This window comes from Hippocampus bargibanti, linkage group LG11, assembly GCF_051943395.1.
Source record: "Hippocampus bargibanti isolate YZ-2025 linkage group LG11, ASM5194339v1, whole genome shotgun sequence".
Classification (NCBI taxonomy): domain Eukaryota; kingdom Metazoa; phylum Chordata; class Actinopteri; order Syngnathiformes; family Syngnathidae; genus Hippocampus; species Hippocampus bargibanti.
In genome coordinates this window covers 7,417,197-7,442,598 of record NC_142744.1, presented here as the reverse complement: position 1 = coordinate 7,442,598, position 25,402 = coordinate 7,417,197, and the positions used below count along the sequence as shown (strand labels likewise).

At 41.1% G+C, this 25,402-nt stretch overlaps 1 protein-coding gene across 2 annotated transcripts in view; it reads right to left on the bottom strand.

Moving 5' to 3' along the window:
* epha4b (eph receptor A4b) overlaps window positions 1-25,402 on the bottom strand; it is a 114,978-nt gene that overhangs the window by 21,389 nt on the left and 68,187 nt on the right. For both annotated transcript variants that reach the window (XM_089007356.1, XM_089007357.1), the window contains exons 9-12: window positions 24,122-24,284; window positions 20,606-20,714; window positions 673-740; window positions 11-136 (exon numbers count right to left, since the gene is read on the bottom strand). In XM_089007356.1, the coding sequence (XP_088863482.1) occupies window positions 11-136; window positions 673-740; window positions 20,606-20,714; window positions 24,122-24,284 (466 nt within the window). The remainder of the gene's footprint in view (window positions 1-10; window positions 137-672; window positions 741-20,605; window positions 20,715-24,121; window positions 24,285-25,402) is intronic.

Here is a 25,402-nt window from a genome sequence, read left to right as displayed (position 1 = left end):
TCAAGCATACCGGCTCCAATAACTCTCTCGATGTGAATATTGGTAGCATCGATCTCTTTGGCAAAGTCCCTGACAGCCTGGTTGGGGTCTTCATAGGTGTGAGGATGGATGTAGGTCCGACTGCCGGGAAGCTTGACTGCGCACATGCAAATGAGAGAGAAAAGACCACGAAAAGAACAAACGTCAGTTGTATTTCCACATCTCATAAATGTTACGGGATATTAAGTTTATGGGGTTTCATAAAAAATGGCGGTTGCCATATCTGCCTGTGCTTACACGAGTACGCTGCTGCTCGGATGGTGTTAAAATGGTTATGTAATTAGACTCGTCGGGTAACTGCTTCGTTGGTTGCGGTGATAAAAATGACATGTCATTTTAACAGGAACCCATAAGGAGCCTCATCCTATAAGCACACATTCATGCGCAAAAAAAAAAAAAAAACTGTGGATGCCGACCTCAATGTCACCAATGCTTTTCTTTACTGTTTAATTCAGGGACTCTTGGGATGTTTACATAATGCACCACTGATCACAATTTGAGCAATTTTGAATAAAATACTGATGTGCAAGGCGGGATGAGCATTAGCATGTCCGAGAAAATCGAGCAAGCATCTGTGTTTATGTACGCCTTTGGTGTTTGCATGCATGAATTTTATTCAGGTGATATGATTACCTCGGCCATGCTGGAACTGCATCTTCTCTTCATCAGGGTCCTGCTTGGCTTTGATATATCCACAGTGCCTGCAAATAAAACAAATAGCCAGCTGGGTGAGCATCCTGCTGTACGAACGCACATGCACAAACCCATATGTGCACTTTCTCCACAGCAATTAAACTGACGGTGGAGAAAGTACAAAGACTGTGAAACTACAGTACGTATCCCCATATTGAAAATGCATTGGAAAAAAACAATCCACATGAATTGATTATTCTTAACTCATTCACTGCCAGACGTGCAAAAATGTGCCAGGGTTTTTGTCATTGTCACTTGAATTCCAGGACCCACGCAATATTGAGTTTTAGGACTACATAAACATTCAATGCAGCGTAAGAAACCTTAGTCTGTCTTCTTTCATAAGAACATGAAGTTAATTCCTAAATTATATGGGTCTGGAGTTATATGAGCATGAAATGAGAGCAGCTGTCCAAAATACAGTGCAATACATACATATTGGTTTATATAGTGCTTTCACAACAGCTGAAGCTGCAACAAAGCCCTAACATGGAAAAAAAAAATCTTCCCCCTTGCGGAAGGGAAAAAAACATTGCCAGAGGTCTGACCAGCGCTTGATTCTCATCCAAGAAAGAAAAACCAAAACCCGAACTAATTTGTGAATGGATTACATTGGATTTACTTTTATTAGTCTATGTACAAAATTAATATGTAATGAAAGAAATTTCTTAACAACATAGTGAGTGATTGCCCAACTGCTAAATACTGTGATTCACATTTACGTTAAGACGGACATTGCATAGACACATACGGTAATGGCCAACGGGATGACTAGATGATGCTCAATAATAGCTAATGGCAAAGCATCGATCAATATGTGGTATTCAGGTAACTGGGATATAAGGAGTATCAGCCTATAATGTCTTTACCTTTTTAAAAGGTAAAAAAGGTACCTTTTGTTGTTTTTTATTTTGAAATATATTTCATTACAAGAGCTAATATTTTCTTCTTTTGCCTTTTGTAACTTGAACATTTTTTGTAAGTAGAGGTACTACTGTAAACATATTTAAAAAGTAGATACCAACCACTATACAGTGATACCTTGGCTTATGAACTTAATTGATTCCCAGACAGAGTGTGTAAGGCGAAAAGTGTGTATCCCAAAAATTAATTTCCCATAGGAAACCATTAAAATGAGAATAATCCGTTCCCAGGTCCCCATAAAAAAACAAATTTCTACTTTTAATTTTCTAAGCCTTAAACTACACGAAATATGCCTTATTTTATGTATAATAAATGTGCTATGGTATTATAATTAAAGAAATAAACTGTACTTTATAATAAAGTCGTTTTATTCACCTTTGTGATGGTCGTTGATGGCTTGATGGAATGGAGTGGCCGGTTTTATCGGCATTAAACACTTGATGAGGGACGTAACCTTCTTTCACCATTTTGATCAACGATCCCTTGTAGGTTCTTTCTCTGTGATAATTGTATCTAGTTCCTCATCAATTGTGTTCTGTTTAGCTGAGTTGATACCTTTTTGCATCAAGTGTCCAGATGGCTTGTGGGGGTTGTTTGTGGAGCCAGATTGCTGGGAATTTTAACCTTGCAGTCTAAACTCTGCCTTTGAACTATCAACGTTGAAACTCGCTCACTATCGTCTGCCTGTCTCTTTAATGTTTAAACCAACCCCCCTCACTGCTCCGTTCCTGAACAATCACATGGCTTTAGCCGAAGACTGGGGGTGGGGAATAGAGGACAAAAATAGTCAGCTGCCATTTTGTTGTTCGAAGAACGGCCTCGTTCGCGAACGACACATCACTCATTGAGCCAGCTCCGTGCTCGAAAAAAGTTCGTATGCCAAGGTAGAATTTTCACAAATGTAACGTTCGTAAACCGAAACGTTCGTAAGCCAAGGGGTTTGTAAACCAAGGTATCACTGTATTTAATTTCCTCCCATTCCGGCCGTTATTGACACCCTGCCAATGTTACTGTTTGCAAAATATTGAGCATGTGTGAGCGTCACAGATGTTCCATCCACGTTGACTGCATTAACACGGTATACAGCCCCTCTGGCCATGACCGCCTCCAGATTTACTAGGGGTCATGCCGACCCCGCCCTCCCAACCCGTCGGTGAGCACACCCTGCAGTGTGGTCTCCGTGCGACGACCTAAATATTGATCCGTGGATCAACCGGTCTGTTGTCCAGCTGCGAGGAAGTGTTTAACAGATTGCGTTATGCCGACCTTGCGGGAGGGAGGATGACGCCGACTTGTTTGTGCATTTCCGTGAGTGTCTTTTTTCCACCATGTTGAGCATTATCCACGAAGTGGTTTAACAACCCCCCATCAGCCATAAACATGTGAGACCTGCTGCTCTTTTAGATTCTGCACAAATATTTCAGGTCCAAACCCATAAAATAAGAAAGCAATTTCATTTAATGATGAACTAAAAATGATTTAAACACAGCATGGCCTCGTCTGTCTGATGGTTGGGGGAATTGAATTCTAATTTGCTTGTCTCGACTTCCCCAACGCCCCGGCGGATATCGACATATGCGGCTGAGCGCGGTTTGACTGGACAACCGCCAACAAATGGCAGTCGGTGACTGCCGTCTGGTGATTGACTCTTACGTAGGGAACGACTTGGCGTAATGAAAAAAAAGGCATCTTTATTGGGTTGCAAACTTTTGAGGCTCCATAAATAGTTTGCTGTTATTGTTTCTGTCCGACAAATAACGCAACGCAATTTTCAAGGAAGAAGTGGAGTGCGCTCGTCACGGCAATTTTATTACAGTAGATGAGAGCTGTTATATTGCGCATTCGTCGAATGCTAACGTTTATTCGGGTCCGGAGACTCTCCGCATTTCGCTTTTTAGCCACAAGTACATTTGGAATTATACATGCAGTAGTTGGATTGGATTGGATTTATCTTTGTTCGTCCCACAGTGGAGCAATTTACATTTCATAGCAGAAAAGTTCTGAAAGGAAGATGAAATTATTTATTTTTATTATTTATTTTGTTATGCTTAGAATATCTTGTTTTCTATCCTTTCACCCCCACCCCTACCCCATCCCTTTTCAATTGCTGCTGTGGACTGCAAATTTCCCCATTGTGGGACGAATAAAGGTATTCTGATTCTGATTCTGCAAGGAAAGAAAGAAGTACAAAAACAAAATACAGGAGCTGATGGAAAAACTCTAGTTAGTTAAGTTTTATTGTAAAATATTCACTCATTCACTGCCAGACGATGTGCAAAATTTTGTCCATTCCCTTGCCAGGGTTTTTGTCATTGTCACTCAAATTCCAGGACCCACAGCATATTAAGTTTTAGGACTACATAAACATTCAATGCAGCGTAAGAAAACTTAGACTCTCTTCTTTCATCAGAAAAAAAGAGTTAATTTCTAAATGATATCAGTCCGGTGTTATATAAGCTTGAAATGAGGGCAGCTGTCCAAAATACAATGCAATACATACATATTGGTTTATATCACGCTTTAATAACATCTGAAGTTGGAACAAAGCGTTAATATGGAAAAAAGGGAAATGCTGCCTCCCTTGTGGAAGGGAAAAAAAACACTGCCAGAGGTCATGGCCAACGCTTTATCGACACTCAAACAATAAAAAAACAAAACCTAAACAAATGCGGGAATGGCGCTCTACGTCAGATTTTCAATTCCCGAATAAATTTGTGAGGGAAATGATGCCCCTTTGAAGAAGGGGAAAAAACCTTACCAGATGTCTGGCCAGCGCTTTATCGGCACCCAAGCATGTTAAAACAAAACCCAAAAAAATTCAGGAATGGCGGTCTACGTCATATCTTCAATTCCCGATAAATTTGTGAATGGCATTGAACGAGTTAAGAATATGCTGCTTAAATGCTGGACAATTTTTTTCATCAGTACTCCTCAAAGGGGTGGGGTTAAAGGAAGGATGAGGGCGCGTCATTTGGTTATCAGCTGGGCACAAACCAGTCGATCACCATGAGTCGATTATTATCCCCCTTGTCACACATGCAAATACACACACATAACCCTTAGGGGCATGTGTTTAGAGCATATGGGGAGCGGGTTGAGGGTGGGGGGGTAGGATACTGAGTCACACGCCTGTGATCGTCCCATGGGTGCAACACACAACCCCCCTCTTCATCGGCATACGTGTGCCATGAAACTAAAAGCATGTTTCTGTTGCTTCATATTTAATATTGTGTGTGTGTGTGTGTGTGTGTGTGTGTGTGTGTGTGTGTGTGTGTGTGTGTGTGTGTGTGTGTGTGTGTGTGTGTGTGTGTGTGTATGAGCAGCAGTGCGTGGTTACAGCTGTGAATGAGTGTGTCTGATGGGAAATGAACACATTTCCATAGTAATTACAGAGAAACTCATTTCTCCTCTCCAGTTAAAAGTGTCATGAATCATTAGCGCCACACTTGGAAACATGGCGTGAAACCTGACACGGCTTCGCCTTTTGTTTCTTCGTCTTCCGTGTTTGGGCGCCACAAAGTGTTAGCTGCCGTAGTTTCAAAAGCCGCAAGTTACCGAGTCCATCCAATGGAGTCAAACGATGTGCAAAAATGTGTCCACTCCAGTGCCAGGGTTTTTGTCATTGTCACTCGAATTGCTGGACCCTCAGAATATTGAGTTGTAAAACGACACAAACATTCAATGCAGCGTAAGAAACCTTGGATTGTCTTTTTTTTCATCAGACAAAAAGAGTTAATTCCGAAATTATATGAGTCTGGAGGACTCAGGAAGTCCAAGAAAAACAAAACGATGAAAAAAGACGTTTAAAGATGTTCGTATAGCGAATTACCCCAACAAGGGGGCTTGCCGAATGTTCAGTGGAAGGTCATTCCAGAAAGTGGGACCGGCAATGGAACATAGCTCGATCCCCTCTTAGCCTCCAATTAATTTTTGGCACATTTAATAATGTCTGGTCAGCAGACCTGAGGCGCCGGGAAGGTGCGTAGGGGTGGAGGGGCGTGGCCATTTAAAGATTTGAAAACAAATAAGATCTTGAAAAGAATTTGAAAATGTAGAGGGAGCCAGTTAAGGGATGTCAGAGTAGGAGTTATATGCTCCCTCTTACGAGTACCAGTCAAGAAGCGAGCAGCAGCATTGCGGACCAGCTAAAGACGCTTCAAAGCGGCTCAAGGCTGACTCCGAAGTAAAGTGCATTACAGTCGTCCAGCTGAGATATGACAAAAGCCACAATGACCCAATCAATGTTGGTCCCCAAAGGGCAGCATTCAGGTCGAAATGAGATTTTTACCAGTATTTATATTTCCATCCTGACATTTAGAGTTTCTAACGAGGATGTCTTGCATTCCCAACTGGCCGAAGTTGGCACAGTTTGCCGTCATTGGACTTATTCCGATCTGCTATTTTGCTGACACGCAAATGCGTTTCATGCCGAATCTTTGTGCACATACACACACGTTCGTCTTTATGCTAATACGTACTGACGATGAACGCACACACATAGGCCCGCTCTCAATGCTAATAGTCCTTCACACCGTGTTGCCATCCACGCCGAGCGCTCACCTTTTCCCTCTGTTCCACTTCACTGATGACAAGCTATCCCTGTCCTCCAATGCGCCGCATTTGCATATCAATTTACTTTTTTAATATAATACTCTGTCACTTGAGAACCATTTGTCATTCCGCTAGCAAGTTTCCCTCACAGAACTCCATCCTCAAAATATTATGGCCATAACCACTACCCCCCCCCCCCCCCCACACACACACACACACACTACCCCTCTCCACTCTCCCATCCTATCGTTCACACTTTTTAAGGCCTTTATCTCTCTTGGGATATGATTTTATTTCCTAATTCTGTGCTTTTGTGAAAACATCCCGTTTTCCAGCCTACCATATATCACAGCTTTCTTTCCCCGGGCATCCATCCATTTATCCACTCTGGCCCCCTTTTTCCTCCACTCTCAGCTCTTCTGGGATTGTGCTGTGTTTTTTTTGGGATAGAACGAGTGGACTAAAGGGGATGGAACAGAAAGAGAGAAAGAAGGGGGGGGGGGAAAGAAAGCAAGAGAGAGGGGAGGTTCGAAAGGAGTGCTGACAGGCAAGGAAGCACAATGGGGTTCCGCGCCTGCATACCAACTAACAAGCAATCACTGAGGGAGGGGCGGGGAGTGACGAGCGTCGAGGGGGGAGCGGCGGACGGGTGGAGGTGAGGGTGGAGGGGGGTTGACATAAGGGATGTGGAAAGACAGAGGGTGAGGCAGAGCTTGTGCCGCAGCAACGTGGCCGGAATGTGAACAGCTATTAGAATAAGGAGACGAAAACTAAAGTGAAGGGGAGATACTGTAGAAGTAGGAAATCACTTTTCGGTATATGTTGTCATTGCCGGCCTTATTGAATGGATGATCTTTGATTTGATGAAGCATAAGATTATTGATTTTTAAAATCCAAAACAGAACAAAGACATACGCACGGACTCTCGCTGTAAGGCTGCCAATCTTTATTTCAAGATGGCCACAGTATGATATGACATTTGCTTTTTTTGTTGTCAAAGAACGATGGGTGGAAATTCATGTCAGAGTGGACTTTTTAAACAAGGGGGGGGGGTGGATGAAAAGGTTTCTACAGGCGTTATCTGTACTTCTTTGAAGGTGTCAGATGTTTCATTCCTCATCCGAAAAGCTTCGTCAGCGAACTAAAGTTGTGCTGGTAGCTTTGGCCCTATATATATATATATATATATATATATATATATATATATATATATCCCTAATGGACAGAGGTGGCGGTGCCAGACCTCTGCTTTGATAGGTCCCTGCTCTAAGTATGGGGGGAGCAGTGGACTACTCCTTGAAGCTAATCTGATTACTTCTTTGGTACTGTCTGATTATGTCTATGACTGGCTCTGATTGCCCCATTTGCTCTGGTATCACCTCGTAGGCTTAGTCATGCTGATGAGGTCAGACAAAGTGATGCTTTAATTGATTTTTGTGTGCGACCAGTTTGGTGAATATACTGGACGTGGGTTAGCAGACCATAAAAATACAGTACATTTATGGTATATTTAGTATGATCCAAATATTTGAACTTTTTCGTCCATTTTTACAGAATTGTGAACATTTGTTTTTGGGTACAAAATGATGAGTAGAGATTTTGGTCAAACTGGGTCTGGTATATTTTGGGCTTATATCCACATATGTAAATACTGATAAGCTTTAAATTTGTTCCTTCAAATAAATGGAACGAAAATAGGTTTTGAAGTTTAGAATTTAAACAAGAGGTATCACAATAATGAGTACGATCATAGAAAAAGGGGAAATGCTGACCTTCCAAAAAATTAAACAGACGTTTCATTTAGAAAGGTCCCTGCTCCCCCCAACCTTAGAGCATTGCCAGAGATCTGGCCAGCGCTTTATCGGCACCCAAGCAATGAAAAGCAAACCCCCCCCCCAACCTTAGAGCTGAGACCTATCTAAGCGGAGGTCTTGCACCGCCATGTGTGTAGGCACTTATGAATGAAATGTATTATTATTATTATTATTATTATTATTATTATTATTAATGATAAATATAGCGCCAAAGTTACCAGCACAACTTTCGTTCGCTGATGAAGCTTTTCGGATGTGGGGCAAAACGTCCGACACCTTCAAAGAAGTACAGATGACGGCTGTAGAAACCTTTTCATCGATGGACCACTCCTATACGACTGAGAACTTACACAGACGACAGGGAGGGGGGGTTGTCGGAGGTTATTTTTTTATTTTTGTCAGAGTTGCAGGTTACATAAATGGCAGAACAAAGTTTTATAAAAATAAGCAAGCTCAGATGCTACATTTAAATCACACTTGGCATTGGATCCGGGGGTGTGTTGACTTTTTATATCCATCCATAAGGGTAGACAAGCCAATTCCATCGAGGTCGACGTGTGCGGCTTCACGGTAGTGAATAACCTTGGATGGATGTTAGCATGAGACACTCGCAGCTAATAAAGTGTTTGTCGGGCAGCGCCCATGTCACATCACCTGCTTTGTTTTATATGACTGGTCGCATTTGATAGGATTAGAGTCAGCCTGCTCGCGGGGGGAGAAGAGAAATTGACGCGGTCTGAAATGGTGGTAGAGTCAGGAGGGCTCGGGTGCGCGTCGTTATTTGGCAATGCTTTACTCATCGTCTCCTTTTCATTTTCATTTCCTCTCTTTTCACGTTATTTTCTTTCTGCTAATCAGAATAACCAGAACAAATGAAATCAGTACGCCATTAGTCACCTCTCTGGGATGACATCTGTCCGGCTTTCCGCACCACCTCACCGTAACACACACACACACATACACGCATGTGAGCTGCTGTTTTCATTACCCCCGGTGATTCGTAATGGCGATTCCATTTAATATCAAGTCATTAAATTAAAGGATAATCGACGCCCCCGGACAAGTTGTGTCCATAATTTGTAAAATCACTTCAAATGACTTCTACTGAGCATATTTTACAAAGATTCCACCGCATATAGCTATATTTTAAGACTTTTATTTAAGACTCGCGCTGAATATTCAGGAAGTCTTGTTTTTGAGTTGATGACGATGCCTGACGTGACGTCACGTCAGGAACGCCCCTGACCGAGAAAGCGACACACAATGCATTTTGGGTACTTTGTTTGGTCTGAAAACTTCGTGTTGATCCGTGTTGATGGCGAAATTAGAAGGAAAACACGTAAATAACGCCATGGTGAATCGTTGTCTGTTGCACCAAGACTACTATTTGATACTAGTTGACACAAATTCTTAAAGGACAAATCAGCCCATTTCCAACAAAGCTTGGGCGCCATCTTGTGCGTTTTCTGGTATGCTACATCGGAGTCCTGACGGCTCGAATTGATACGGAAGGACTTCTTTAATCGATTGCAAACATTTATGCTTTTCTTTTCATAACTATTTTAATCATATTCATAACTGGATTCGTAACAAGAAAGCAAGTTCTCTGAATATGAAGCCATTGTTTTGATTCTAGAGCAAGGCAAGACGTCCTGGCGTGACGTCACGAACAATGGGGCGGGACCTTCTGAAACTCGCCATCTCTGAGGTCATTTTGAAGTCGTTTTGGGACACTTTAACTCATTTTTATTGGTGTTTTGCATTTGACTAAAAATATCAGCCGCACTTGATGAGGTCACAACTATAAAATTCCTAATAAATACATCGTTTTGGGTATTTTAAATGCTACAAAACGTTTTTCTGATGTCAGTTAGGAAACAAAAAATGGTGTCGGTTGTCCTTTAATACTAATTACTGAGAAATAAATCACTGGATTGAATTCACCTTCTTGTTTCACAGCAAAAACGTGTCTGGCCACCCTAGCCTGAATGACCAAACACATTATCTTCTTCCATAATACAATCATTCATTTAGCTTTGTAGCGGAATAGCACAAAGTGCTAAAAATGTCAACATGAGTATTCTAACATAGTCAACATAGTAACAAGTCCTTTCTGAACCAATCTGCATCTTGTCCTCATCTGAACGATCTCTGACCACAGTCTAAAAAGATTTACACAGCGCTGACTAATTATTAAGACCGAGAAATGATTAGCGACAAGAGTTACGACTAATAAATCTGTCTATGTTTCACTAGCATCCTGTTTGGAAACATTTCAATTAACTCCTTTTCATTACCGAGAATGGAAATGGATAAATTGAAGCGAAGGGGGCGGGAATGACGAGCGGTTTGGAACTGAAATCCGGGAATTTTACGGTCATGGGACGAAGGGCGTATCATCAAGCTAAGTGTATTTTTATATATATGCAAATAGATCAGTATGTAGATCAGTGTGATCCTTCTCATGATGTCACTTACTTGATGAGGTCACAACTATAAAATTCCTAATAAATACATCGGAATGGTCTCTATGCTTTCAAATTGGAACAACCCAAAAACTGATTGATTTATGTGTTAATTCACTGCCATTCACAAATGTATTCGGTAATTGAAACTATGATGCAGAGCGCTATTCCCATAATTTGTTTGGGTTTTGCTTTTTCATGCCGTGGTCCAATAAAGCGCTGGCCAGAGCTCTGGCAAAGCTTTTTTTCCCTTCCACAAGGGGGCAGCATTTCCTTTTTTTCCATGTCAGCGCTTTGTTTCAGCTTCAGTTGTTGTTAAAGCGCTATATAAAGCAATATTTTTGTCTTGTATTGCATTTTGGACAGCTGCTCTCATTTCAAGCTCATATAACTCCAGACCTCTATAATTTAGGAATTAACGATTTTTTTCTGACAAAAGAATAGAGTCGAATGGTTCTTACACTGCATTGTATGTGTATGTAGTCCTAAAAGTCTTTCTCTGTGGGTCTTGGAATTTGAGTGCCGATAACAAAAACCCTGGCACTGACTGGAGTGGACACATTTTTGCACGTCTGGCAATGAATGAGTTAATAGGCTGTTTGATCAACCACATGGCAACATATGCTCATTTGCATAAAGCCGGAGTGAAATTGTTTTGCGCCAGGGGCAACAGGCTTTCAAGCTTTCGGCACGCAAAGATGCGTCGGGGGTGACATCCTCAGATTTAATTGAAAGCGCTCGCACCCAAGCAAAATGGCCGATTTTTTTCTCATTTGAATATTATCAAATATCGTGTGTACAAAATAGACCTGCATGTCTTCTGTGGCGTCTCTTACACACTGTACCTTTGATGGAAAATCTTTGTGTTATTAGCCGAACGACATAGCAACAGCTACATAAAAAGGCTTTGTTGAGTTCACTGGCAGATTTTTACTTCCCGTTTTTCTCCTTGAAGTATCATTCAAAACTGTAATTGAAAGCAAGAGCGTTTCTCTTTGCTTCCAACATCCAAGTCGCAAAGCATCATCGGCACTGACTAGTCATTATCCGAATAAATTCCACTGCTCTTTGAATTCCACGCGTTAGTTCTTTTTTGTATTCTTCATAGCGTACCAATTCCAACTTTTTTTTCCTCACTTTTTTTGTCCTTTAAATTTTAGTAGCAACCTTAGGCAACACAGCAGATGTCACAGAGGTAGAAGAGCTTACCCGCAGAAACGCTGTCGTTGACACAATATGCGAACACACTACAAAAAGAACATACTGGCATTACTATGTTGTATGATCACAAAAAAAATCTCAAGAATTTCCACTTTTCCAAATCTCTGCTTTACACCCATATTCCAAAAAAAACATGCATGGTATTAGAATTGTAATTCACGGGTGTTAAAGTCAAGACCCGCGGGCCAAATGTGGCCCAGCCACATCATTTTATTCGGCCAGCGAAATCAAATCAAACTTGTGAAATTCCAAGATGCTTGCCCCCTACAAGATTTCAAGGGCAACCGACGTCACTTTTTTTGTTTAACTCACATCAGAAAAACGTTTTATAGCATCTAAAATACCCAAAACCCGCAGTGTGATATTTTTAGTCAAATGCAAAACACCAATAAAAATGACTTAAAGTGTCCAAAATCTGCAAAAAATTGAGCTGCGAATTGGGCATTTTCAGAAAGTCCCAACCCCCTTTCGTGACGTCACGCCAAGACGCTCGAGAATCAAAACAATGGCTTCAGATTCGGAGAATATGCTTTCTTGTTACACCTCCAGTTATGAATATGATTTAAATAGTTCTGAAGAGGAAAGCATACATGTTCGCAATCGATTAAAGAATTATATGTGCCATTTTGAGGCAACATTGAAGGGAGATGTCTCACCCAAAAAAAAGAGGCACAAAATGGCGACCTCCAGTGGCCACCTCCGCTTCCACAGGCCGATAAATTCCTTATATGGAGCTTGGATGCCCTCTTCTGTCGGCTTTTGGGTGCAACACGGTTCTCAGACCAAACATGTACAGCAAAATCCGTTGACGTTGATGAAGGACTGCTACAATGTCTCTTTTTTCGGTCAGGGGGCGGTCCTTTCATGACGTCACTTACGGACTTGTCACCAACTCAAAAACAAGACTTCCTGAATATTCAGAGCGAGTCTTAAAACGTAAAATATAGCTATATGTGGTGGAATCTACGGCAAATACGCCCAGTAGAAGTAATTTGAAGCCATTTTACAAATTATGGACACAACTTGTCCGGAGACGTCGGTTGTCCTTTAATGCTCTTCCATCAGATGCACCCCTACACGAAATGTAATTTGTTGCACGCTTTTTATATCGTATATGGAGGTGATTGAACATTCTAATGGCTTCCCGAGAGGAAAACCTTAACTACAATGCGCACCGCGGTAAAAAACTTGCGTTTGACACTGTTGCTCTAATTTGTCCCAAGGTTTAACGATGAGCACGAATTGTTGTTTGTCTATGTGTGTTGGGAACCCGTTCAAGGTGTCCCTTGCCTACTTTGGCTCTTACTCCATCTTTCTTCTACACAGGTTTTCCCACTCTCTTTACCAAATTAAGACATGGCTAACCTGCCAACATTTGTCCAGGGAACAGGCCACTCCGATATTCACAGGACACACATTGGTAGTCATTAGATGACACATGATACGGGATACCCACACACAGATGCTGTGAGGCGAAAACTGTAACATGTTTAATGAGAGAAAGTGAGGACCTAGCGGGGGGATGGGGGGGAGGGGCGTGGGCAAGCACAATTTGAGTGAAAGGCCATCTGCTGAATTCATGGTTATGCCAGTCGCTTGCTTGCCTCCCACAACTCACACCTGCCAGCCTGCCACCCCCAATCCCCTGACCGCTATCCTCCGTCACACCCCCAAGATGGATGAGAAGTGGCAAGTTCACACACAAACACAAACTTACACGCCAACGCTTGCTGAGCAATAATGGCTCTCATACAAGCGGAACTGCTGTGATTTGTCAAAGCCTCTTTGGACACTTTTTCAAGTTTTTCCTTATGGTGCAACAAGAATCTAATAGCACTGATAGACGACATCTACTTTGGTGACACTTGGTGTACTGGCCAGAGAAGTTTTGGTTCCGTATTTTTTGTCAACATTAAATGAAAGATAGTTATGAACTCATTTCCTGCCAGACGATGTGCAAAAATGCGTCCACTTTTTTATTCATTGTCACTTGAATTCCAGGAGACACAGATTATGGAGATTTAGGACTACATAAACATTCAATTCAGCAATACGTCTGTGTAAGCTCTCAGTCGTACAGGAGTGGTCCATCGATGAAAAGGTTTCTTCAGCCGTCATCTGTACTTCTTTGAAGGTGTCGGACGTTTCGCTTCTTATCCAAGAAACTCGTCAGCAAACTAAAGTCTTACTGGTAGTTGAGGCCATAAATATATTTGTTTGCTTTATTCAATAAAGCATCGGCAGTACATATGCACCTAAAAGCTAGCAACCACTCATTTGACGATGAGGTTAAAATCTTAGCGAAAGAACATAGATGGTTTGAAAGAGGAGTAAAAGAAGCAATTTTCATAAAACAACTAAATCCTTCATTAAACCGGTTTGGTGGGGTGAGGTTCAATTTGGATCGTTCGTACAACAGCCTATTTAGGCAAAATAGGATTAGGAATACTGATGAGGTAATACCGGTGGAAGTGGGGCATTCAGGCCAGTCGTTAATCAGCACAATAGGAACAATCAGTGGAGTGGCAGGGAGTAGTCCTCTGCTCCCCCCAACCTGAGAGCCAGGACCTATCCATGCACCGCCACGTCTGGACAGTAAGGATATATATATATAGGGCCTAAACTACCAGTAAGACTTTAGTTTGCTGACAAAGTTTCTTGGATAAGAAGCGAAACGTCCGACACCTTCAAAGAAGTACAGATGACGGCTGAAGAAACCTTTTCATCGATTCAATTCAGCGTAAGAAACCTGAGACTTTCATCAGAAAAAATGAGTAAATTCCTAAATTATATGGGTCTGGAGTTATATGACCTTGAAATGAGGGTGGATGTCCAAAAATACAATGCAATACATATATATTGGCAGTGTTTGAAATAACGTCTGCCCAGAGGCCCGGGGCGTACAACTTTCAAAACGTCTCGTCAACTTCTTCAAGTCAAAAAATTATTTTTTTTCAAATCAAACGTTTGCTTTATTCAATAAAGCAAACAGCTACAAGCCACGTGAACTCCTCTCTCTAAGCGCCTTTCAAAAGTCTCAAGTACACTTTACAGTCACGGTAAGTCCGAAGCACAAAGCAGGCTTCTGGTTGGCTGCTGTGCAGAGTATACAAATTGCCCAACGAACGTTCGTTGGGCAATTTGCATAATTTATAGGTACTTCCTTAATTAAAAAAAATCCTTTATACTTCGCAACAATGGTTTTTTTTTGCGATTAGTCGTTTTATTGTGTTTGAAGTTGTGAAAAAAGGGGTAAGCAACTTTCTGGCCGGGCAGGCAACTTTTTAGAGTTGTCTGCCCTGTTGTCCGCCCACTTTTTGTCAGGAGTTTCAGACACTGATAATGGTTTATACAGGACTTTAACAACAACTGAAGTGCAACAAAGCGCTAGCTTTGAAAAAAAGGGAAGTGCTGCCACCTTGTGGAAAAGAATGTTTTTTTTTTAATTGCTTGTTCTTGTTAAAAATCTGTTAGTTATCTACTAGCTAGCTAGCTAGATAACTTTCTATCTTTTTGAGTTATTCGGGGTTGGGTGAAGGCTGGCGCATGTGGCTGCCGCTGCTCACCAACAGAAAAATGTATCCCCTGGCTGTAAAGTGACCTTGAGAGTTTTGAAAGGTGCTTATAAATGAAATGTATTATTATTATTATTATTATTATTATTATTATTTAAAAAATGTGAATGGGACCGTGCAGGACTGTATTAAGAAAATATGTCTCATTTAATTTTCAAAAATCATTCTGCTCGCCTTCCTTTCAGTTCCGTTGTTCAACTACTCCTCGCTTCCCCGCTGCAAGCTTTGATCCTTGACATAAAACAACAAGTGCCTCACCGAATGCACACAGCGACACAACTTTTGACAGCCGTAACAGATGCTGCTTAATCCAGAGCGGTAATCAACACTGCCACCCCCTTCCCACCCCACCTCACCCCCCTGCCATGTCTAAATAGGGAGAAGATGGAGGGCGACAACGCCAGATGACACAACCTAAAATTGATGTCAGCGACTCAACCCTCTTGTAAAAACTAAGTTAACACTTCCCGGCCTGTGAGAGGCTTATTAGTGTGATTCTGTGGGCGCCTCACATCACGCGTGCTCAAAATGTGCTACATTTAACGGCTTGTTTTAGGCCTCACACGCACAGCTCATAATTCCCCTTTGATTAAAAAAAGTAGTTGTAGTGCTCTAGATGTACAAAGTGTGTGTTTGTGGAGTTGTGCATTTGTTTGTGTGCGCATGTCTTGAACTGATTACATCGTTGCGACTCGATGGCGAACGTTGCGCTCAGCCTGATAAGCAATCACCTCAATCAATACTAATGTTTTTCGAGTGTGTTCATTAGCGAGTGTCCGCGCCGGCGCGTGCGCAGCTTAGGTGTTGCGCATAGCCCTGTTGTTAATCGAATTGCAGCACGTTGAGGTTCAAATTTTCCTCACACGCGACGTGAAGTCACGGTGGTACCTTTGCTTATGAAATGAATTGCTCAGCTAGATAGGTTTGTTAGCCAAGACGCATTTTCCATGTAAATGGCTTAATCCGTTCCATGGCGCCGACAATTCTGACAGAAATATTTTCCAAACCATAAAAATGCATCAAAATATGTAACATCTAAATGTTATAATTGGATTCATGCAAAAATCAATAAGAATTGTGCACATAAGAAAAAGATTAATGGTCATTCAGCCTCTTTGGACACTTTTTCCAAGTTTCTCCTTATGCTGTAACAATAATCTAATAGCAGTGATAGACAACATCTACGTTGGTGACATTGTACTTGCCATAGAAGTTTTGGTTCCATATTTTTGTCCACATTCAATTAAGGTAGTTATTAACTCATCCACTGCCAGACGTGCAAAAATGGGCCACTCCAGTGCCAGGGTTCTTGTCATTGTCACTTGTATTCGAGGACCCACAAAATATTGAGTTTTAGGACTACATTCAATGCAGCGTGAATAACCTTAGACTCTCTTCTTCCCTAGGAGAGTTAATTCCTAAATCATATTAGTCCGGAATTATATGAGCTTGAAATGAGGGGGGCTGTCCAAAATACAATGCATTACATATATAATGGTTTACATCGTGCTTTAACAACAGCTGAAGCTGGAACAAAGCGCTAACATGGGGAAACGGGAAATACTGCAAAACATTGCAAGAGGCCATGGCGAGCGCTTTATCGGCACCCAATACGGCGTTAGAAACCTTCTTTCATCTGAAAAAAGAGTTAATTCCTAAATGATATGATACTGGAGTTATATGAACTTGAAATGAGGGCAAGCTCTCCAAAATACAATGCAATCGATACATATTGTTTTATATAGCGCTTTAATAACAAAGGAACAAAGCGCTAACATGGGGAAAAAAGGGAATGCTGCCCACTTGTGGAAAGGAAAAAAACAATGCCAGCGGTCTGACGAGCGCTTTATCGGCACGCAAGCATGAAAAAAAACCCCACACAAAACCTGAACAAATTCGGGAATGGCGCTCTGTGTCATATTTTCAATTCTCGTGAATGGCATTGAATGAGTTAATTGCATCTACATAATTATGTTTGTCCTCTTTAGTTCATGTTGTCTCTCAAAAGTGGATTTTGTCTGGCGTTTGGTCAAGAACTGATCATCGGCTGGGCTTTTCACCTTCTCCCACATGGGACGTTTTTCCTCTCATTTTTTTTCCCTGGCTGCTCCTTCTTTTTTGTTCATTTTCTCATCTCCATGCATTCATCTTCCAAACAAGCTGTCGCTCCATCTCCCTTCCATTTGCTCTTCATCTTTCTCATCTCCTCTCTCTCTTTCCGTTTCCTTGCTTTCATTTCCTTATCGTTCTCTCATTCCATCTGCCTTCCTCAGTTCATTTTGTCCCTTTGTGCTTCCCATAATTCTCCTTTTCCTCATTCTTTTCCATTCTTTTCTTTTACCAACAAAAAAACCCGCAGATAATTCGAAGGATCTCAACCCCGAAGGCTTGTCTGGGTAAATAAAACCAACGCCTTACTCAACTGTTGAGGTGCCCTTGAGCCAAGCACAGTCCACAGCCCTCAGTGTAGGACTGTTTACGCATCTCTTTGGCTCAGAATCTCTCCCTGCGCACCTTCTCGTGCGTGATTTTGTTCTCTGTGAGTAAATATACAGCCGAGTGAAAAATTAATTTTCTCCTTGAAGGATTATAATGAGTATGATAAGAAAAAAATATATAAAATAAATAAGTAACAATACAAAGCAGGGACAAAAGGACCTTGTGCAGACTGAGTGCATATAAACTAATAAGCTAAAAAGGAAAAATAACCCGTCCAACAGAACTGAGGGTGTATCATACATGTTAAGTATCAGAAATCATAAATCAGAGATTTTGTACTCGCGACTCTGTGGTGAGATAAAAAAGTGTAAATTATAAGTACAATGATACCTCAGCTTATGAACGCTTTAGTTCACGAACTTTTCGCTTCACGAACATTTAATTCACGACAATATCGTCTTAGCTGACAAACTAGTTTTCGGTGGATGAACCAAACCACACGGCGACACGGTGACTGGCGGCCTAATTTTCGTCACCCCCTTTCTTTGAGTGCAGATGGGGTTTGTTATCAAGGATACTTTTGCTATTATGGGACCGAAAAAGACCCACCACAGGCTAGTGTTAAGCCGAAGAGGACACAAAATAAAACGGTCGAGCAGAAGAAAAACACAAACAAGGTGCGCGTTTGTGTGACTTAGCATCCTAGCACCAGTACGCTAAGTCGACCATTGCTACAGTATGTGTGGCTAAGGGTGTTTCCGTGTTGTCTAAGCAACAGTCTCAGGCAACAGAAGAGGTTGAAAAACTTCTGTGGATTTGGATTAATGAAAAGCAGCTCGCAGGGGACAGTGTGAGTGAGGGTATTATCGCCAAGAAAGCACAGCAACTTCACTCAGATATCAACAAGAGGCAACCTGGAAGTTCGTCATCCATTGACAACTACCATCACAAAGGTAAATAAAAGGACTTTATTATACTGTACAGTTTATTTCTTTAATTACAATACAATAATAGCACATTTATTGTACATAAAATAAAGTCTATTTTGTGTAGTTTTAAGGCTTATTTCAAAGAAAATGATATCTTATTGGGACCCAAAACGGATTATTCTCATTTTAATGATTTCTTATGGGAAATAAATGTTTGAAAGACGAACTTTTCGCCTTACACACACTTTCTGGGAACCAATTAAGTCAGCCATAAGCTGTAAATTATCACTGTAAATTAAATCCAAAAATGCATTATTGTTTATTATACATTCGATTAGCATAAAAAATTATTTTTATTTTTATTTTTTTCATTTGTCAATCAACTATTTACTAATTCCACATGTTGCACACTTTTGTTATTTTGCAAAGATCGTTTTTCCACCATGGCTGACCAAAATATGCACGCCAAATATTGAACAAAATGCAAATGATTCTCCACGATCGCTTGCTTTTATCCAAGAGTATTCAGCTTGCCAACTTGATTGAAATGTTCATTCATATTTTTTTTTTTCAAGACACCTTAGATTCTCGCAGCTACAATTCATCATGTTCATTCATCTGCTGTTTTCGAACGTATGAGATCACGTAGGGCATGAGACGACCTATTTTTCGAGCGCCCAGCAGAAAATGACACCGATTGAGGCTATTCATAGTTTGGTCACTTTCCAAATATGCGTTACAAAACGGTGAAAAATGACATAGTTGATGACATCACCATTTTTAGAAACCGGGAGATTTGGCTCTCTAATCGTGAGGTATGGGTATTGTTGTCAAAGTCGTGAGTCTTAACTTTTATGGCGTATGCACAGACATTAGGGTGCAACCCCCCTCCCGCAAAACCGCCAGTGGAAGATTTTCCACTGTCATGAAAAAAAAAAACGAAGCTGTTGTCTTCCAAGGTGGAAGGCGTTTTTCTCTTAAAACACCACAAATCTTTTCTTCTGCTTTTCTCACACTCCTGGTCTCTTCCTTACACCACCCCCTCATACTCCAAAGCGCCTAATTCACTTCCTTTCATCATCTCAACTCTCAGCCGTCTGCATCATTTGATTCTATTTTCTCCCGCCCTTCTCCTTCCCCTGTGTGGCCTTCCTTGAGACACAGTCTTCACCTTGAAAGGGAGGCGCTCTTAGCGGCTCTATCTTCTTCACAAGAAAGACTAACACGGCCTTCAGTGAGGGCTGAAATGTCAGACGTTATATGCTTGGCTGCGGTTTGCCCATTAATCATGTAATCCTTCTGTATCAGACCTCAATTTAACTCATTCACTGCCAGTCGATGTGCAAAAATGTGTCCACTCCAGTGCCGGGGTTTTTGTCATTATCACTTGAATTCCAGGACTCACAGAATATTGAGTTTTAGGACTAAGTAAACATTCAGTCAACCGTTAGAAACCTTAGTTTCTTTTCTTTCATCAGAAAAAAAATTGTTAATTCCTAAATTATATGGGTCTGGAGTTATATGAGCTTGAAATGAGGGTGGTTGTCCAAAATACAATGCAATACTACATACATATTGGTGTATATAGTACTTTAAAAATGGCTGAAGCTGGAACAAAGCGCGAACACGGAAAAAAAGGGAAATGCTGCCCACTTGTGGAAAGGAAAAACATTGCCAGAGGTCTGACCAGCGCTTTATCGGCATGCAAGCATGAAAAAAAATCTGAACAAATTCGGGAATGGTGCTCTGTCATATTTTCAATTCACGAATACATTTGTGAATGGCAGTGAATGAGTTAAAGACCAAAATGCCCCCCGTTGTTCATTCGCGCCGTTTTAACGTTGTCAGCGGCATACGCCGCAAACACCTTCTTACATTTCACATTTTCTCGGCATCTCGTTCTATCGCATGATCATTTTTTATAGATTTTTTATTTTGTACACGCTTGACCTCACCTTCCGCTAACGACGAAGCAGGTCACCAAGAAGATGAGTAGAACGACGCCGCCCGCCACCGACACGGCCAGAATAGTGGTCTGGTTGGGGTCTCCGATTGCAAAGACGTCTGTGTGGAGGGAGGACAGAGGAGAGATTTAATCAAAGCAGCAGAAGGAATTGCAAATAAAATAAATAAATAAATAACCGCAGCAGCAAAGTGATAAAAGCCAACGACGGAACTGGATGGAATAAGTAAGGTTCCTGATAGAAAGCATTGCCTGCCTGTGAGGCACCGAGAGAAGACGTGAGAGTAATTCCCACTTGGCGCATTCCAACGTTGCCTATAACAAGACGACCGACCAGAATTTTCCAGACACATTGATTTAAAAAAAAAAAAAAAACATTTGTTTATTTATTTCTATACCAGACCAATCGAGCGATTCATTCAAATCAAGTATCTCGATTTGTGATCTGCTGCATTAATAGTTAGGCGCGTAAACCTAAATAATCAATGACATTGATCATATTTGTTCATATTGATAAGACTCCGAAGTGCACTTGGCCTCATTAACTCATTCAATGCCAGATGTGCAAAAATGCGTCCACTCCCGTGCCAGGGTTTTTGTCATTATTACTCAAATTGCAGGCCCCGCAGAATACATGTATTGAGTTTTAGGACTACATACACATTCAATGCAGCGTAAGAAACCGTACACTCTTTTTTTCATCTGAAAAATAGTTAATTCCCAAGTTATATGGGTCTGGAGTTATCTGAGCTTGAAATGAGGGCGGCTGTACAAAATACTCTACAACACATATTGATTTTAGCGCTTTAACAACAGCTGAAGCTGTAACGCTAACATGGACAACAGGCAAATGTTGCCCCCTCGTGGCAGTAAAAAACATTGCCAGAGGTCTGAGCAGTGCTTTATCGGCACCCCTCGCAATAAAAAACAAAAAACAAACACATTCGGGAATGGCGCTCCACGTCATGTTTTCAATTCCTGAAAACTTTCGTAAATGGCAGTGAATTAGTTAAAATCCTTTCTAAAATTTAATTTACACTGGCGTTAGAATATGTTGCGGCTATCTTTTTGGAAATCTCTTAACTTCATTCTTCTCCTCACCAAAATGAGCATTTCAGATAATCTGCAATGAAATTTCACAGAGAATAAAATTCCAGTCATGCCATAATGGAAATAAAGAATTCACAGAGAAATATCGCTGCTATCTCAATCACAGATACCCGCGTGAATTCATTAATCTGTACCGTATTTTCCGGTGTATAAGTATAAGTCGCATCCCCAATGAATGGTGTATTTTCAAATGTTTTCCAATTATAAATTGCTCCTGATAGTCCGGTGCGCCTTATATATGGAAAAAGTTTGAAAATGCACCTTTCATTGGAGTTGCGCCTTATACTCCGGAGCGCCACATATAATATATAAATATGTAAATGTTTTCCAAATATAAGACACACCCCATTATAAGGCGCTACAATAGAGGCTGGGGTGATGCACTACTTCTACATGTATATAAATTGCAAATCTCCACTGTGGGACTATTAAGCTTTTCTGATTCTGAAATGGTGTCGGTGGCTACTGACAGTAGATGCGAGACCTGTTGAGGCTCAACATTACTTCACATATAAGGTGCACCGGCATATAAGGCGCAGGGTCATCTTTTGAAAAAAAATAAAGGCTTTTGGGTGCACCTTGTACATCGGAAAATATGGTACAGTAAAGTCTCGTTATATCGATATCGGATATATCGATAGTCCCGGTTATATCGATGCTATTTCTATGCACGCACGGAGAAAATTACATGCAAACAGGGTCGGATATATCGATAGTCCCGGTTATATCGATATTTTTCCGGACTCCTTTGAATATCGATATAACGAGACTTTACTGTAATTTGATTCTTGTTTGGGATATCTTCAATTCATCTCAAATCAAAAATCACTCTCAGATGTCTTAAAACTCATTTAAAGAAAATTGTAGATACCTCAAAATAGACACTCAGAAATCAATAATTCAATTCCAGATCGCTACACTTACACAGTTGAATGTGTACAAAACAAACAACAGAAAAAAAGTCATAATAAATCATCGCCCGAATCCTAATAGTGACAATTTTCCCTGTTGTTTGCATTTCCCGCATCCAGTTTTGTCGCAGGGTAGAAGCGGAAGGCGTCCTTTTAACCATATTCATTGATTATTCAATGATTAGTAGGCTAATGTGTTCCCACTGTATGTGACGCGATCTATATGTTCAGAGATGTATGGCCCTCTCTGCTCGGCCATCTGAGAATCAATGTGCACTTTGAAGAGCAGATTATGAGGCATCTACTGCAAGAAAATCACTTCTCCCACCATGATGAAGCGATCATCCAAGTAAATGACAACTAACAAAGCGTAAAAGAAGGGAAAATGAGTTTGACAACACGGTGGCAGGGTTTATCACATGCCGAAGAAAATGATACCCTTTCAAAATAAATGCTAATGTTCACTGGTACATCACAAATCAAAACCAGGGAAATAATTTATTATTGTTCCAATGTGCATGATTAACTCATTCACTGCCATTCATGAATTTATTCGGGAATTGAAAATATGACGTCGAGCGCCGTTCCCGAATGTGTGTTCGGGTTTTGTTTTTCATGCTTGGGTGCTGATAAAACGCTGGCCATGGCCTCTGGCAATGCTTTTTATTTTCCACAAGAGGGAAGCATTTCCCTTTTTTCCATGGTAGCACTTTGTTCAAGCGCTACATAAACCAATATGTATGTATTGCATTGTATTTTGGACAACTGCCCCGATTTCAAGCTCATATAACTCCAGAGTCATATGACTTAGGAATTAACGCTGTTTTCTAATAAAAGAAGATAATCTAATGTTTCTAACGCTGTCTTGGATGTTTACGTAGTCCTAAAACTCAATATTCAATAGGGCCTGGAATTCGAGTGACAATGACAAAAACCCTGGCACAAAGGTGGACACATATTTGCACGTCTGGCAGTGAATGAGTTAATATGTCTATCCTGGCATCAGGAAATGTCAGTTGATTGAAGAAAATTTTTAAAAATGAAATTTGAAACGTAACAGCCTGCCTTAATTGCGTTGTCCGCCATTTTGTCGTGTTTTTGGCGATGTTTTAGTCGGTTAACTTCCCCTTAATAAAAGCAAGTTAGAGAAATTCAAGCTTCATGTTCCTTAGCTCCCAAGCGTCACATTTATTGATTTATTATTGAAATCGAACATATTCTGATGATAAGAGAATTGTAAGAAGCCATTGAAATGAAATGTGAGCTATTTAATAACCATCCACCGGATTGATTTTAAACTCCATGGGAAACAAATCACCACATGGAGATCGAATCGAGCGCCGCTGTTTGCACTTTGTCTTCCTTGGCCGTCGCGCGCTCTTTGAATTTGGATCTATTTAACATACGTGACGTACACACAGAAAGATCAATACCCTTCGTAGTGCGGAGACGACCATTGTCAGGTTATGTAAATCCAAAATGTTTACCTTCGTGGCTGGTTTCCAGTTCAATCTCTCCGCCGTAGCTCCCGTAGCCGCCGTCGATTCGAGCCCTAACCTTGAACACGTAGGTGGTGCCTGGTTTCAGTCCGTCCACTGTCATCATGGTGGAACGAGTTTTCAAAACGGTGTAGTTTTGCTCCCGTTGATTCTGAAAGTGAATGAACGTAGTATTGAGGAGATAAAAAAACACTTAGTAGATTGCAGACCCCTTATCGGTGGGTTTAAAAGTCACGGTTTCAAGATGGCGAAAATCTTGCGGCTTTTTCGGGAATTTGAAATATATAAAATATGCTTCTGGAGAGTGGCTGCGATCGGGGGTGATATTTCTAAGACATTAAAAGAAAAAAAAATGTTTAAAAAAGGGAGGAGCCATGGGTGATTTAAGCCTGGACATGCTACATTATCTTTTGTTCAACTACGCGATTGCTGCAGTGGACCATGTTTGATGTAATGATCTGACTGTTGAGTATGCTCTATTTCAGTACAACTGCCATGAAAGGTTTCTGAACAGGACACATTTCTAAACTGTCAAATTTGTGGCACACGTCATCTCTGCTCGTAACTGTCAACCCTAAATGTGAATGATTGCATCAGCTCCCTATCTAGCTGGCTATCTAGCTATCTCCATACCTAACTGGCTATCTATTTGCTATGTATTCGCTATCTGGCAGGCTAGCTAGCTATCTAGCTGGCTATCTATTAGTTATATAGCTATCTAGTTAGCTAGCCAGATGTTTATCTCATAGCTATCTATTGGCTATCTATTAGCTAGCTAGCCTTCTATCTATTTGAGTTACTTCTGGGTTGAGTGAACGCTGGTGCGTGTGGCTACCGCTGCTCACCCACAGAAAAACTTATCCTGTGACTTAAAAGTGACCTTGAGTGTTTTGAAAGGCGCTTATGGATAAAATGTATTATTATTATTATTATTATTATTATTATACACATCCAGAAACATACACTCTGGAGGAGGTGGCCAACAGGGGGATGCTAGCTAAGCTAACAGCTACGATTTACAGACGCTCCCAGCCCTCCAGGCTACCCTCAGTACTGGGCAGCTACTTTAGCCAGAGCGTGATCCCCTGCGCAGGAAAGTGATGCACCGCTGCTTGGTTGCTGCCATAAGCGGTAGTTATTGACCAAAATAATGCATTGCACAGCCTTAACTGCGGTACCGTGAAACAGGAAGATTATCTTGCTGAAGGTTAGCATAGCATCAGAAATTCACATTGCAGCAAAACGCAAGTTAGACATGTCATCCAAATA